Source organism: Anas platyrhynchos, chromosome 4 (genome assembly GCF_047663525.1).
Source record: "Anas platyrhynchos isolate ZD024472 breed Pekin duck chromosome 4, IASCAAS_PekinDuck_T2T, whole genome shotgun sequence".
NCBI lineage: Eukaryota > Metazoa > Chordata > Aves > Anseriformes > Anatidae > Anas > Anas platyrhynchos.
This window is the reverse complement of record NC_092590.1, coordinates 15,158,996-15,175,886: the sequence shown is the minus strand read 5'-3', so window position 1 is coordinate 15,175,886 and position 16,891 is coordinate 15,158,996. Positions and strand designations below refer to the sequence as shown.

The following is a 16,891-nucleotide window of genomic DNA, read 5'->3' as shown; positions in this document are numbered from 1 at the left end:
ATTCCTGGGGTTGAGAAGAACTGAAAAGATGAGAAGCATCGTAATGCACAGGGGTAAATACAAGAAATAACAGGAGTTTCTCTGCCTCTTACAAGAAATAACAGGAGTTTCTCTGCCTCTTAGAGGTCAACAGAAGGAAGAAATCGATGCTTTCACCTCACTGTTAAGGAATTCCAGCTAGCATTGAAACAGCACCACCAAAGAGAAGATTGGAAGTTGAGGCAAGCGAGGTATTACTTCAGAGAAAAACAATCAAAATCAAACCTCAAAGAGCATCATTACCTACACGAAAGATACCAGGACTCAATGAGAGGCCAGAAGAAAATGAGATAGCATGAGACACAAGGCAGCAATCGTGTACAGAATGAACTTAAAAGCTTATTCAGATCCATAAGTAGACATAAAGACATGGATCTCAGCTTCCCAAAGTTTAATTAAGAATCTTCCCTAACACCTCCATACTAAGTTGGTGCCACTACTTTCAGACTGGGCATCCAAAGACCTGACCTAAAAGCAGAGACCAAGCAGGTAATGGTAAAGGGCTGGGAAAAACACTTAAATCTTTGCACGGGATCTACAACCCCAACCTCTGATCATCTGATTTCACAAACAGCAGGTCCCATGAAAGGTGCATTAGTGCTCCTTGATGCCATCATAAATAAGAACTAAAAAGCAAAAGCCCGCAGCTCCTGAATCTGTCCTGTATTTCCATGTATCTGAACCTACCATGCATTTGCTAAACCAGGATGTGTCAGAAAAGCTGAGCAACATTCTTCATAAGCCTGCAGTATTCTCAGAAAACTGTTCCTTAGGAGAATCTGTTCCATTTCTACGTGCAAATGAAGATTTAGCTGGGAACGGAACTGCATTACGAAAAAGAAATTCAGAAGCATCTACAGTGAATCAGCATTTGCAGTTTTCCCAGATCCAGAAGCTCAGCATATATCTCTGGCAGCACCCAGTGACAAAACCCAGCAAAACATGCAGAGAGGATTTTGCAACGGATTATCACAGAAGTAGAGGAGCATACGGCATACGTGTTTTCCTTCTGTGGTAGACGCTGGTAACTGAGGAAATAGTGGCTTGCTGAGCTGCAGAAGGATGAAACAGTAAAGAACCACTCTCTTCTCCTAAAGGAACACTGCTAATGTTATTTAATGCTGAAGAGAGATGTAAACTCCAAAAGATATGGCAGAGCTCTACCTGGGAATTACTTACAGCATCATTGTATCCAGGATGGCCATTTTTGTTGCTTCTTTTCATCATATAGAATCTGTTAGAAATGTAAGTCAAAGAGGGACAACTCTGAGGTGATGTGCTGAGCTCAGAGTGACTGGCTGCTGCCAAGGTAGAGATAAAAAGAAACTGCCCCTGCAATGTTACTTACTGGAGTCTTTAGAGGTCATTCAAACATCTAGTACTCGAAGGAGCAGCTAGGGAACAAACTCATCCGGGTTGGAGGACCAAACACAAAGGCATGAAGAATTCTGTCATGGCAACAGCTGGAACTTTCTTGTAAATCACACCCTGGAAGATGTGATTTAAGTTTAGTGCACAGGGAAGAACAGGTGCTATTACTTCTGGCCTGAGTTACAGGGCAAGGGTAGCCAAGTTTCTGCGGAGATTTTGGAAGTCTCCCAGTGCCAGTCAGTACAGTTCACAGCCTCAGTCTTCTGCTGGTTTTACTTGGGTGGGAAGCCGAGCTCCACCACAGCCGCTCTCTCACTCCACCTCCTCAAAGAGAAAGGGGGAGAAAATGTGATGAAAAGGGCTCAAGGGCTGAGATAAGGATGGGCAGATCATCGTGATGGGCAAAACAGACTCAGGGTAGGGAGATTAGAGAAATTTATTGCCTATCACTAACAAGCTAGAGACGTGAGAAACAAAGGAAAGAAACCAAAAACACCTTTCCCCCATCCACCCTCTTCCACCTTGTGATTACAAACATTTTAGCCTTAAGTTTAGAATATTTTCTGGATTACTAAGAAAGAAAAAACTCTCTGAATGTTACCTTGCCTGCTCTCTCTGCTAACATGACATTCAAGCCAGCACTTTGCTCATCTTTACTGAATGTGGGGTGAGAACAAACTCTGTTAAGAACAATACTTGCAAGTTAATTGCATTTCACTTCCACTTCTCAGAGCTTAAAAAAAAAAACACCTCACATTTTGGAATCAAATTAAAATAAGAAGTCTAAAATAATTCACAAAATTAGGTACAAAAAATGTTCTTTTTTTTGCATTAGTGATTATTCACAAGTTTTTATAATCCAGTCAAGTAGATTTCATTTTTCCTTTGCAGAACTAATACAGCCTTCCAAAATACAGAAAAAAAAGAGAATATCTTGTACTTCCTAATATGCTTTGAAATTGAGAAGTTATGGCTATTAGAAATAGAATATTCTAAAGAATTCCATCTGTAAGAAGTATCTTTTATAAGTAGAAGTATATTACATTAATTAGAGGAGACTAAGCAAATAACCTCAATTTTCTTGTCCATCACTGACACATTCCCCATAAATCACAGTGCCTTATTTTGGCATACTTCTTCCCTTTTATTGTTCATCTCCTACCTGCTTCATCAATGGACATAACCATTTCTAAAACCACTGTGTAAATACAACTCTCCTTGCACGTCCGTGTTTGAAGTTCTTTTCACTTAGCATTAAACCCATCACTCTAAATCCATTTAACCTGTGAAGTCAGTGGTGGGGTTGTATTAGCTCCTGAGAACTGATGTGCTGAGAGAAAACAGTGAGGCAGCAAGAGCAGGCAACACAAGGGCTTTGGGTAACTTCAATTACTGCCATGTAGACCAGGCCAGTATCACATGTGAATATGCAACAGAGATGAAATGTTTGCAGGTTATCAGTGCCTGCTTTACCAAGTTGGCTGTTTCACTCAGATGGCTCAGACAGCCATCATACAGGGGAAAGGATTGATAAAAATAATGGAGCATGACCACAGTAACCTTCAGAAAGGGAAGCTATGAAAATTTGGGAAGTTTGGTAAATATCAACTAAAAGCCATAACTAAGACTTAAGTCTTTACAAACAGCAAGAAGACCACTCACAGAAACCATACCAGAAACAGTGCTAATGCAGCTTCTGTTGGGAAGTGCTTGACAAAGTGAAAGGAGCCAGTGTGATTAAACAGCAAATCAAAAGAGATTACTAGAATTAAGAAGGCATTATTCAAAAAGCTGAATTCAGAAGCTAAAGAAAAATCAAAAGGATCACAAAATCCAGCAGATTATAGGTAAAAATACAATTAGGCAGGCAAAGATGATTTGAGCAACAACTAGTGAAAGGAATTCAAACTATTGTTAGTTTGAATTCTTCTTCGAAAAATATTTCTTCCGACCCACCAGAAGCACAAAAACCTCCAGACAGTCTGGTGGGGGCAAGATGATACTAGGGTGAGAAATGAGAGATCCTACAGGCAAGATATTGTGGAGGAATTAAAGGAATTCTGCGTGGCATACATCTTAGAAGAAACATAGGTAATTGCCACACCAGAGCCCTGGTGAGTAAGCAAGTGTGTATTTGGGAGCATGGTGAAGCTTGGAAAAGGATTTATCTGAAACTGAATTAAGCATAAAAGAGGTAACAATACCCATGATGAAAAAAAAATCAACAAATTGCTCAGATGGGATTGCATTCACCCAGGAGAGCACTGAAGAATTTAATGGGTGAATTACTAGTGGCACACAACCTTCACTTAAGATTGTCTTGGTACATAAAGTTGTAAAAATGATTCCAGTCATTAGAAGATGTTTTTGGGGAACTACAGCCTGTAACAACACTGGCACCTGTACCACAAAAAATATAGTAACAGCTAGAATTAGTGGACAGATGGATAGACACGATAACAAGAGTCAAAACAAAAACTGTTAATGGAAGTTCTACCTGATAGATCTCTCTGGAGTTTTCTGAAGTGGTCAATAAGCATCTGCATGCAGATAAACAAACCGATACAGCCCACTTGGGCACTCAACAGGGTTTTAACACAATCCTCACTGATGGTTTTAAGGAAGATGGTGACAGGTCCTGGGACAGATGCCTGATAACGTGCAGAGATGGGAAACGAGGATAAAAGTAAGTGGTAGGTCTGACAACAGAGGAAGACACAACGTATTGCAATATCATGTTCAAAAGAGAACAATGAGAAAGCAGCATGGTTTACTTCTCAGTAACTCTCAAGATCAAGTACCTCTCAAGAGGGAATTGACACCAAGAATAGAAATGGCATCTACAGCGTTCACTGTAGTCAACCACATACAGAAATCAAACGCATACAGTCCACAGACCAAACCTCCAAATTTCAACTCAAACATTAACTTCAGCAGGCTCTTGGAAGGGAAGGACTCAACTCTCAAACTCCTAATAGAAGAAACATGATCGCTATTCGGTTTCTGGATGCTTGTGAGCAGACAGAGCCAAATCCAGATTGAAGCATTTAGTTAAGGTACATAAAATATTAAATGGCTCTTTCCAAATCTGCCAATCCGACTTGTTTTCTCTAAACAGTAGGTGAATAATAGCAGAAGGCAAGAAGCTGTCCCTTGTGGGAAGCTAATCATCAAGGGGAAATAGCTCAGGAATAAAAAAGAGCATAGCTAATAAATTTGGAGGTTTCCTGAAGAGCACATTGATTAAGACCTAACAAATGAGATTTCCTGGTTTACAGAGACCAACACATGGAGAATGACTACCAAGTAAGCATTCTCCTTCCAGTTTTCCAGTGTGGAAGTTCTCTTCCTGGACATGATGGACTATATTTTTAATATTATCTGAAGAACACAAGAAGGGATACTCATTGGAATATCTAAAATAATTAAGAAAATATTTAAGATCTTGTAACAGAAACTTCGAGTAGATAGATCAATTTTACATGTTATGCAGAAGATATCATCTTAGGCTAAGCAGGGTATTAAGCAGCACCAGGGATAGAAATGAAGTCAAGTCATTTCTACTTTTACAAATTTAGGGGAGGGATTCTTGTGCTATCCACTTTGACCATGCTTGACTGATTAAGTAAGCTGGGATCACACATAAAAGAGGGTAATAGGAGCATGTCAATATTTCTGACATACATGGCATTTTTCTTCAACCCCCCAGCTCCTAGAGACAACTTCATTACAAGAGAATCTCAACTGCTGTTAAAGTTTCTGGGCTTAATAACTACAAAGTAAAAGCATGTGAAAACATTGACTGACTGACTCACAATCGGAAAGCAAACCAATTTGCTTTTGAACTGCAGATTTTTTCCTGAAAATGGTTGAGAACAGGACGAACTCTGAAACATGGGTTGGCAAATCCACTCACCAACAGCGGATTGGAGACTCTCTGGTAAGAGGAGATGTAACTCACCTAATTTTTATGTAATTCATTTTCTGTTTTTAAATCAGCCTTTAGTTTACACGCTGATCAAGCTGACTGTACATACAGAGCAGGAAGCAGAGGAGGCAAGAGAAGGAACCTGTTCCTCCATCCAACAGAGAGTTAGCCCTTATCAGAGAGGTCCCACCGCAGGATCCGAGGGGACATTGTGCTCAATCCTCTCCACTAATTGCACACGCACAGGGTCTTGAGCAGGGGATGCTTCAGACCAAGGCTGCTGGTGCACAGCTCTGCACTGCAGACTTCCTTACAGTTGGATTTCTTACATCTGCTACTCTTTATCCATAAACATGGCCAGGGCAGAGCACACGAAACCTGAAATCCTTTATGACATGAAGGGCTAAAGCCTCCAACGTATGCAAAAGGCATTTTCTATGCATCAAAAGCATTCATGCAAAGCCCTGCTACTGGTGTTCTGTGTAGGGCCACACACACTTTAAAAACAATTTTTATTAAATAAATGCAGATGTTGTTTCCCCATGGGCTCATTGTCCAAAGGCTCCCTCACTCACTTGGAGAAATCTCTAAGATTCTAGTTTCAAAGGAATTGGGCATGGAGAGAAGCTGCAGGAAGAAAAACGATGTAGGTGGGGGGGACTTACATTCTGTGCCGCTTTTTGGTAATGATTTCTGCCTCACGCCCAACAAGTTTGTGAGACAAGCTGTTCACACGTAACACCATGGTAGTCTCTTTTTTCAAGTGGTTCATACCCAATGTAAACACGAAAAGTCGCTGCAGAGATCAATGCAAATAATACTTTTAAAACATGAAGGATATAGCCTATTTTACAGGGAAATATTTGTCCTGTGCTCAAAAGAGCACAAAATATTAGATATATGCCCTAGTTGTAAAACAGATGAGCTTTCAGATAGAGCAAGACTGACTGCTTTTAGAGCAACTCCTGAGCGGGTGAGTTGGGTTCCCCTACGTGAAGAAGTTTCTATTTAACTTCGATTACAAAATATGAGCGTGTACAAGGTTATGAAGAGGCATGTTCTGAAGGCAGCAATACACAATGAAGCAACATTAGTCAGAGCCGCATACTCAGATCCACGTGGAGGAGGATGGATCACCAAGCAGAACATTTAGGGCATGTGGACAGCTCCTACATGATCATGAATCACAACCACCACCACAACAAACTGACATCAAGCCTAGGGTAGGAACACCAGCACTTATTCCTCAAACTCTACATTCAAGCCTTCTCCTTGACCTTACAGCAGTGTACTTAGAGGAAAACACAAAGGTACCAAGGCACAGGAAAACCACATATTCAAATTGCAGACGTATTTGTGAAAACAAGCCCTAGTGACTGACACACAGGTATTTTAGTGCCAGTGTGACCTCCGTATGCATAATGGAGAACAGGAGCAGGGCACTACATTCCAGCAAAAATCCAGCTTAAAATAAATAAATCTATCCTTCCGTTACTAATAGCTACCATGTCAGCTGGATACAGTTCATGTTGGGAAGCTGTTAAGAAATGATGTGAGAAGGCTGCACTGTAGAGAAAATTTCTAATCTGAATTGCTAAAACCAGTGTGCCTTTACTAGCTCAGACAGTTCTGTATTCAAAAAAAAGAAAAAGGATGCAATATCAATTTCTTCATGAGACATCTTTCAAGGGTTCACAACAGCTTCCCAAAGGAAATGAGCAGGCTGAGAGATAGCTTAATTCAACACAACAACCATGATACATTTCATTTTAAGCCTTTCTCTTGACACTACCTATGAGTTCGGGTATGCTGCGACTGTTGTAACATATCAGAAATATTGCTCACGTGGCAAAAAAACATAGCTTCAGCTTCCAGTAGCAGGTAGGAACCTGTTGTTTTAAAATATTCAATATTTAACATTTCTGGAAAATTCACCACAAGGTTGGATCAATGGGCAGAGGCCAATGGGATGAGGTTCAACATGGCCAAGTGCCAGGGCCTGCACTTTGGCCACAACAACCCCATGCAGTGCTACAGGCTTGGGGCAGAGTGGCTGGAAGACTGGGAAGAGAAAAGGGACCTGGGAGAGGCAATGGCCTCAAGTTGTGCCAGGGAAGTTTCAGGTTGGGAATTAGGAGACATTTCCTCTCAGAAAGAGCAGTCAGGCACTGGGACGGGTTGCCCAGGGAGGTGGTGGAGTCACCGTTCCTGGGGGTGTTCAAGGAAAGGTTGGATGTGGTGCTTGGGGACATGGGTTAGTGGGTGACAGTGGTGGTAGGGGGATGGTTGGACCAGATGATCTTGGAGGGCTTTCCCATGAAGTTCAATACTGCAGTTTGTCTTCTACAAGTCTTTACATCAACATACCACACAAAGTTTGGCAGAGCTCAGAGGAGGGACATAGAAAAATTTCAGACCCATCAGGAATATGCATGTACTCTTGAGAATTTTGTGTAAACAAGTTCCATTTTGACAGAGCAAATACTTTACAAAACACTGTAAATAGAAATGATGTAAAATGCAAATTTTACGTTAAACGTAACACTCCACCCTAACATTTTTTTCCCACTCTCCTCTTGAAAAACTCAAAACAAGACTAAACGATGTAAAATAACTATTTTAACTAAAATTAACTATTGTAATTTAGCTCAAGCATTGCTTTGTAAAAAGCAAACAAATTGACTGGTTGAAAGAAAACAAACATTTCTTTTGACATTTCACCCTTGCATAACACTTTCATTTGCATACACTGCACTGTATAGCTCAAAAAAGGGCAGTATTATTTGTGCCCTCATTCACCATGTACACAAGCCAATACTTACTCAAAATCAGTTTCCTAGCTCAATTAAATAATTGTTTCTCTGAGATATTATTGGTTATTTTTCTTGGTCATCAAATCAAAACAAAACTCCATAAATTACATTGATCCTTGGTATGCAGTAATGTTTTAGCTGACGCATAAAAATTGCTCTCTCTTTGCACACACTCCTCCTTCATTTTTCACTCCAGAAAATAATTGCAAGAGTAGCAACAGAGTGAATTCTCTCTTCAGACAACAGATGAAGAGCTTCAGTAATGTGAGCATCTCCACAGTGCTCATGTAATCTGTCCAAACTTTCTCTTGGAGGGGAAGAAGAAACATTGGATTCCACTCCTAATCCAGTATTGACCTCTGTGCTAAATTAACGGGTGGATCAATGGCTATCAGCACCAGCTGTAACTGTTTTAGCAGCATGGACTCCTGTCCACTAGGAATCACTCTGCCTATCAATACATTTCAATAAGGCTGCAAGAAGCACACACGATGCAGTACGTCTTTGTTACTTTTAACCCAAGCTGGTTTCAGACCAGCAAGCTACAGTCCTGGTTTGCCACTCCTTTCATCTGTTCTACGAAGCATGCTATCCCAGCAGATGTGGTACACAGGAAATTCAGTTCCTGAATTTCCTAAAATGCAGACAGCAATAAAGTAGACAATACCACGGCCAACAATTTACTGACCGTGCTGCTATTTTGTCAGCAGTTCTAGCTGTTGGATGACAACTTCTAGAAATTCAAGCTCTCAAGAATGAAAAATGCTGCTACGTTCTGTTATACAGAAGAAAATCACAACTGGGACTCAATTTTCTCACCTACAAAACTAAAGTGGTCCCTTAGCAAAATAGTGCTGGATGTCTCAGAAATGTGCAAGCCCGAGGAATGCAAAAGCAGAAGAAACAAACAGGAATTTCTGCGTATGTCTACACTGCAGAATAAACATGGTGCAGAGATGCTCAGACCACTTCATGGAGGCTGTGCTTCCTCACCCTGACACTGTGCTACGTCTGTGGTAAGTCTGAGGCTTGAAAACCAAGGGATCTGCAAAAAATAACTATGAAAAACAATCATGTTTGGAATGGAGGACTCTGTGTCTCCATCAGAAAAAATCATGTTATGCGAGTTTAAAAAATAACAATATTGAAACACAGCAAGGAATACAAAAAACAACTTCCAAAACAGACATATTCTCAGCAAGTGCAGATCAGGGTCAGAGGCAGCTACATCAGCAGACCTTCATTGACAAGAATGGCGAGCTGTAGGCTGCAAAGGGCCCTGCTTCTTAGGACATGGCCAAACATCACTTACTGATGGGAAGTAGAGAATTTTCCTTCCTCTGTGCTTCTGTGCAGTCTTTGCTGGTTTCGCCATCCCCCCTCCCCCCTCCTTTCTTTTCTCTTTAATTAAATTATCCTTACGTCAACCTAAGAGCTTTTTTTTTCTTTCTTTCTTTTTTTTTCTTCCAGCATACTTTCTTCTCCCCCTCTTCTTTTTAGGAGGGAGAGCAAGAAAGAGGTTGTGATGGAGTTTGGCTACCCAGGTGGCTAAAATCACCAGCACAACCAAACACACAAATTATTGAAGTGCCTACATTGATTAGCTTTAACAGCAATACGCTTGCTGAGCTTTGGGCATAAATTTTGAAACTAATTCAGAGGCCACAATAATACATATATAATTTCCCCTAGCTTAATAAGATTTTTTAAGGCCTTTTGTTTTCTTTTTAGAGTGAATTATTCTTGATGACATATCGGCAAGGCCTGCTTCCTCTCCCTATCAACAGAAACCACAACTCTGCCTTTGGCCTTAGATCAGAAATTAGAGGGGCTCAATTACACAGCAATCCATTGCTGTATACCACAGTGCTTGATTATTCTAGCACAGGGCACTATTAATAACCAAATGCATTCTCATTTGAACAGAAAATTCTTTTAAAAAGAAAAAGGAAGCCAAGAACTATAGGCAATATGTTTAATCTTAAAATATTGGAAGTATTCCATCAGCTCCAACACAGACACGCTAAATAAAGCCCTTCTTCATTGATTGTCCCCCCACATGAAAAAATTAATTGCTTTAAAAACCTGGAAGATTCAGAAACTTTTGATCAGCCATTAATATAAACAAGTTAAAAACTAACGAGGTTTTCTTCCACATAGTGGGTATTACAGGTATCACACTCGATAAAACATCTCATATTACAAGTCAGACTATTTTCACAAATACATCCTTATGATCTGCAACGTGTCTTTTAATGAAAGGGCAGCATCAACTGGTTTCAGCTCCCCTCATCAGTGGCACTGTGCTATTCCACAACAGCTCCAAAATGGGCAGAGGTTCATACTATGCTCCAACACCCTTCACAGAAAATAAAAAGCTGTGCAGGAAAACACTCCCATTTCTCTCTGAGAGTGAGATGTATTGTTATGCGTGAGAGACCTTTTTAACAGACACCGATTAGGAACATTCTGGCACACTTAGAAATAAATAATAAATAAATAAAAACAACGTCTGTAAATTTACCAGTCTAGACAGTCCAGCATATTGATGTCTCAAACATCACAAATCATAGGATCTACTTCATACTGCATGTGTTCTTCCCTCCTCCAGTTTCAGCCTAATTCTTAATTTAACTCATTTAAATGTCCCTGACAGAGAAAGTCAAAACAATAATGTAAAATTTAAGAAAATGCAGAAGGTGTTAATCATATCAACACACTGCTAGTCTATGTGCCAGCACATTAGGTGCTAAGCTGAATAAGAATCACCTCACCCAGACAATATTCGAACACAAATAACTTCCCTCTTTCAGCTATTTTATTCATCTGCAACCGCAGATATTGGTTTTGTTACAATAGATCCTGTGGTTGCACTTTACGTGTAAGCTGGGGTCTGACATTTAGAAGAAAAGACACACTTAAAATCCATGTCTGCTGACTGTTGGTTTGTCACAGCTGCCAATGTCTAGTACACCAGCATTTAATTTCATGGTGAAAAGACAGCACTTAGGGTTCACCCACCTACACAGTCTGGGTTTATACATCTATGTTTCCCAATATGGTTAAATTGGCGTTTCTCAAAAAACAGAATAAAAAACAGGAATTAACTTACCTTGCGCCCATCACTCGCATGGCAGTTCACATTTAAAGGTGTCAATAAAGCCATTAGTTTTTCTTCATTACCACTCCTGTAAATGGAGAGGAGGGAATTAGGAAAAGGGGGGAAAAGACAGTGTTCTGCAAAATTTTTGCTAAAGAGCTGGACATCAGAGTATCATATACTGAAATCTGTACTCTGCCAGGGAGAATGTCAAATGGATTTTCTGCACATTTCAAGACCCAGCATAATTATAGGAAATAGTACTGTAATAGATGATAAAAAAAAAACAAACCTCTTATTTTATTTCCTTAATCTCATCCTATATTTCCTTCATCTAATTTTACAGATCCTCTGAAAGCCATTTGCTGAACTGCTTGTTCTGAATTAAACACATTTTCATTGTATGCAACCCATAACATTCCAAATAACTATAAGCCAATATCCTGATTTTTTTTTTTTTATAAGGGTAAACAGCCTGTAAATATGGTCTTGTGCTGTCAGAAGGAAGCCTGAAAGCATCTTCGGAATATAAGGCTGAACTTTACACCTTTTGTATGGGCTTCCATATGTTCTGTTCTGGTAAAGCTTATTTTCAAAATATATCCTAAGGTAGCAGCAAAAAGAAAAAAAAAAAGAAGAAAAAAAAAAAAGAAGAAAAGATAATGGCTAATTTTATTTAATTTGCCCCTAAAAAGAACAGTCTCAAAATGATAGAGAGTATTTAAACAGCTTACAGCAAAAACTCAGTATTAACCTTATAACCACCGTGGGGGGGGATTTCAATTACATAAACGGGCTTTTCCATTTGTAGCAGACTATAAAGTCCAAAGAGATTTCTGCTAATGAGGCGGCTTATTTGCATCATTCCATGGGAAAGCAATGACAAAACATCACTGTTTCAAAAAATCTCGTTTCCTTTCCTGCTTCTACCCCCAAAATATGCTCTGTATTGTAAGCAGCACTCACCTAGCAGCTTCCAGGAGTTCGTCCTTCTTGTATTCACCTAAATGATTGCAAAATATCATGCTGTTAGCATTTGGCGGAAGACAGATTAAGAAATGCAGTAGGAAGCAAATACAGAATTAAAACAGAGGAGAGGAGAAAAAAAGCCCACACCCCGCTGGGTGATGGAGCTGTGACGTTAGCCAGCTTGTGGAGGCAGCATCACCAGTACCTTGGAGACGGGCAGCAAACTGACGCATCTTCTGGTCCAATCCTCAAATGGAAAGGCTTTCTTCGGACAACCAATGACTGCAAAATCTTACGTCCAGGAACACAGTCCCGCTGATAGCAGTGTGTCAGCTGAAGACAATGTCCCCACCCCCTGCCCTATTCAGTCTGTCACATTCTACTTGGGAAGCATAATAAATTCTGAGACAAAAGCAAGGCAGCGCGGCTGGCTAAAAGGTACAAATTACCCGTCTCCGAACCTCCCGTTCGAACGGCGATATTCAACTTCTCCAACTTCTTCAGAAGAGCAACGATTATTTAGAAAAATCACCAGTATCGCATCGGCTGCCGCTTCCCAAGAAAGCGTGCATTAGAAATAAAAGGCGCAGACAAAAGGGGATGAACTCTCCAAGAGGCTGTTACGTGACTCTGAGATGAGAGATAACCACGAGCAATACCAAAAGCAACGTTTGCCTGTGAAATTTTGAGCTACAACAGACAGCTCAGGAAAGTTGTTGCTTCCACAACAAAAATTAAATATCTTAAAAAGGTTTATTAAACGTAAATAGCTTAAAAAGAGCACGTGGAAATGAACCTGTGGAAATAATTCGGTATTCTACCAAGCTGAAATATGATGGCACGTAATAAAAACTGAAATTTAAGAATTTCGATTTGGAATTTGGAAAAACAGCTCCTGAAAAAGTAGCTTCATAAAATCATAGAGCAGAGGCTGTCCTAGTAGCCAAAACATGGAGGGCTTGAGAAGCATACCGTATTAACACCTGCCAGAGAACTGAAGCTGCTAATCACAATGCTGTAAGAACAACAGGAAGATGAGGCTGTCCTGTAAGAAAGATGATAAAATAAACACTTTGTGTTGCCTCTTATGTGTATTTGTAATAAGAATCCAGTGTGCCATGCGTTACAGGCAGGGAAGGCAGTCAGGCCATGGGACTCCAGGTAACCAGGAAAGCCCCTCTGATAAAATATTCCTCAGTAAAGCTTTGGAGGCTGCAGGAGGAGGGTCAGAGCCTTCCTTCATTGGGATTACCCCCAGCACAGCTCCAGCTATCACCAGGAGAGAAAGCCAACACCGAAAGCAGCCCTCCTGAGGGCCTCGAGCAGCCCTGTTTCGTTCAGCATCCTGCCTTCACCCCAGGGTAAGGTGATGTACCTCCCATCCCCTCTGCCCCTGAGGAATTCTCAGACAAAGGCAGTGCCTGCAGCCAGCAGCACCGATGGATGATACCATTTAATTGCTTTCTGCAGCAAATATCAGCATTGGGAATTCACGACGACACGCAGCAAGGAGTTCCACCACGCCATGCTGCGTGTGAGGGCTGTCTTCACGGAGCGGTTACACGTTGCTGAACCCCAGCAGTGCAGCACATGAAGGTGAAAAACTGGAGCTGGCACTGCAAGTGCAGGCCGTGATGAGCTTTTGGAAGAATTTATATGTATTTCTTAGGGAACGCTGGATGGTGCAAGAGGTCAAATTACCCCAAAATGTGTCAGGTGTTAGTCTTAGTGCTTCTCTCCAGCTTCCTCAGGGGGGTTCCTGCCCACCACAGGTAGCTACCTGTTCGAGCCCCTCTGTGTGTGTTCCTCTTTTTTATTTTAATGAAGATAAAATACTGGGCACAGCTGTGAGTGTTTCAAATCAATGCTGAATGAAAAGCTCTGGCCAGCATGTGACTAAGGGAAAAAAAAAAAGACGTTTTATTACTACTGCATTACTCGTGCAACAATCTTAAACAGCTGGATTTCCTGCAGGAGAGTTATTGGCCTATATTATATCAACACTTCAGGGACCTAATCGGATTAAAAGGCCTGTTTACAGATTCGGGTTTGGCAGTGCATTTAGCAGTTCTAACCAGGCTTTTGAATACTACTGTATTAGACAAGTATAATACCATTTTTCCTCCCTGCTCAATAAGGTGCTACACAAAAGCCCTTTCCTCAAAGACCCTGCTTGTTGAAAGCGTCACTGACCGAAAGAAATGGAAGGCTGTGCTTCTTGGCTCCAAAACGTCCTGTTGCATGCCTAAGTAAATCGGTCACTTTTACTTCGAGGTAGAAAAAAAAGTATTTACAGATACTGTTGAAATTCATACAAACGGATGCTGAAATCCATCAGAGCTCTCCTACACTGTGATCCGGATTAGGAAAACATTATCTTGTAATTGGCCAACTTTGTTACTCTCTAAGAGCTGTCAGCATTTTGCAGAGCAATACCTAAAATGATACAGGCACTCGTACCTCCGGTTGCACCACCAATTTGATAAAAAAATCTGCAGGGCTCTGCATTTCTGAAGCTCCTGGCTAGGAGCTGGATGAAGGGGAAGCCCCTGGCCACTTTGCAAACAGCTGGTGGGATGCCACCAAGCAGAGAGAAGGCTGGTTCGTGGCATTTGGGAGAAGTGGGTGGCTCTGCCTGCAAACCCAGCTTCTCCTGGCACAGGCTGTGCTCCCACCAGAGGGCTCTGCCAACACGGCTACAGTCACTTAGCGATGAAGCCTATCAAAGGCCATCCTGCAGCATTTGGCCACAGCTACCTAATAAAACATTCATTTTCAAAGCATTTGAAAACAAACCATGCGTGGTTATGGCTGAGATGAATTTCTAATTCGGAGCTAAGTACACGAATACAGACTATCATCCTCAAGCAGTACTTCTGCTCAAAGAATGTCAAACTGCTTGACTCGAACCAAAGTAATAACATCTCTTACTGAGCTCCTTTCTGCAGGTTAGGGTCTGTCGATTTGTAGAAGGGCATCTTCAGAACAAAGCGCAGGTAACAGCCTGAACTTCTCTTTCAAATCTCTTAGTAATTGCTAACTTGATTGAGAGAGTAACAAAGAGAAAAACATCCCTGCAATCACAGCGTTAATACAGAGGATTTTTGGCAGAGGTATTTGGGATGGCACAAATATTGTCTGCCAGAGGTGTGAAAGTTAATGTTGTTTAGACCCCGCCACACAAGACCAAAACCGCAATTCAACAAATACAATGCAAACAATTCTCACCTATTTGCTATCTGGCCCTTCCACCACAGCACAAATCAGGGTTTCCTTTCTATGTGTGGTGGTAAGCCCAAGGACATCCTGCCAAGCATGTACTCCACATGCCATGCTGTGCAGGTGAGAAGTTGCCTGGCCTGCCTTTGCTCTTGGTTTGGAAGAACCCAGCAGAAATCCAGAAGGGTTGTGGCTTAGCCTGGCAGCCCACAAGAAGAGCGTTGGTCCTGTTCGCCTCCTCTCGCTGGGTAGCCCACAGATGGTCGCTCTGTGAGTCTCTGAAGAGGCATAAAATGGGGAGCAGACAGAGCTGCTCATCGTCTTCACAGAATCACAGAATGGCCAAGGTTGGAAGGGACCTCTGAAGATCATCAAAAAAAGTCCAACCTCCCTGCCAAGCAGGGTCACCTTGAGCACACTGCGTAGCATGGCATCCAGGTGGGTCTTGAATATCTCCAGAGAAGGAGACTCCACAACCTCTCTGGGCAACAATCTTGTCAGGCAAAATACTCACTGTCTGCTGTTCACAGCACCTGACTGAGCTCATTCCTTACAGCTTGCTCAGCATCCTTTAAACCTTTCAGTCTTCAGCTTGCTCCTAGCTCCAGATCAAACCACTGCTCTGCTGATGCTGGAACCAGGAGGCCACCGCAGGTAACCACAGCCAACCAGTTGTGGTGGTTTCACTCAGCTGGGCAGCTCCGATGTGGGTTCCCCATGGGCAGCAGATCCGAACAGATCACCTGCTCCTGCGTGGGCTCCTCTCCACAGGCTACAGGTCTGGCTTGGAGTCTGCTCCATGTGGGACCCACGGGCTGCAGGGGGACAGCCTGCTCCACCAGGGGCCTCTCCCTGCACAGCCCGCAGGGGAACTGCTGCTGCCTGCCTGCAGCACCTCCTGCTGCACTCACCTGGGGGCTGCAGGGCTGCTGCTCACTCCTCGCTCTCCCAGCTGCTGTTGTGCCACATTTTTTCGCCTTTCTTTAATATACTCTCTCAGAACAGTGTTGCTCATTGGCTCAGCCCTGGCCAGCAGTGGATCCCTTTGCAGCAGTCTGAAACCAGCCCTTATCTAACATGAGGTAGCTTCTAGACTCTTCTCTAGACAGCCGTGTATCAACAGTGACAGGCTGAAAGCTTTATGGGCTCCTTACATATTTCCTCAGGTGTTTCTTTTGTGTTTGTGGGCTTAATGATAGCAGTTGCAGCCAGGGAAGCACAAGCAGCCTTTTGCAGTTAGACTCCACGAGCTCTCCTCTGCTACCAACCTGCTCCTCCTGCCTCCCATCTTAGAGATCACATCTTCCTGCCTAACCACGTGGCAACTGGTGCCACACGGTCATCACAGCTGGGCCACACTGACAATCTCAATACAGCACAAACAACTTCAGTGCTGAAGAGCTGCAAGGAATAAGCTACTCCCAGCTTTAATTCAGTAGAAGCTTTTACATT

The 16,891-nt window shown here is 42.0% G+C and overlaps 1 protein-coding gene across 2 annotated transcripts in view; it reads right to left on the bottom strand.

The window, feature by feature from the left end:
- TNKS (tankyrase) overlaps positions 1 to 16,891 on the bottom strand; it is a 100,886-nt gene that overhangs the window by 40,300 nt on the left and 43,695 nt on the right. For both annotated transcript variants that reach the window (XM_072037055.1, XM_027455879.3), the window contains exons 4-5: positions 12,218 to 12,254; positions 11,264 to 11,339 (exon numbers count right to left, since the gene is read on the bottom strand). In XM_072037055.1, coding sequence (XP_071893156.1) covers positions 11,264 to 11,339; positions 12,218 to 12,254 — 113 coding nt within the window. The remainder of the gene's footprint in view (positions 1 to 11,263; positions 11,340 to 12,217; positions 12,255 to 16,891) is intronic.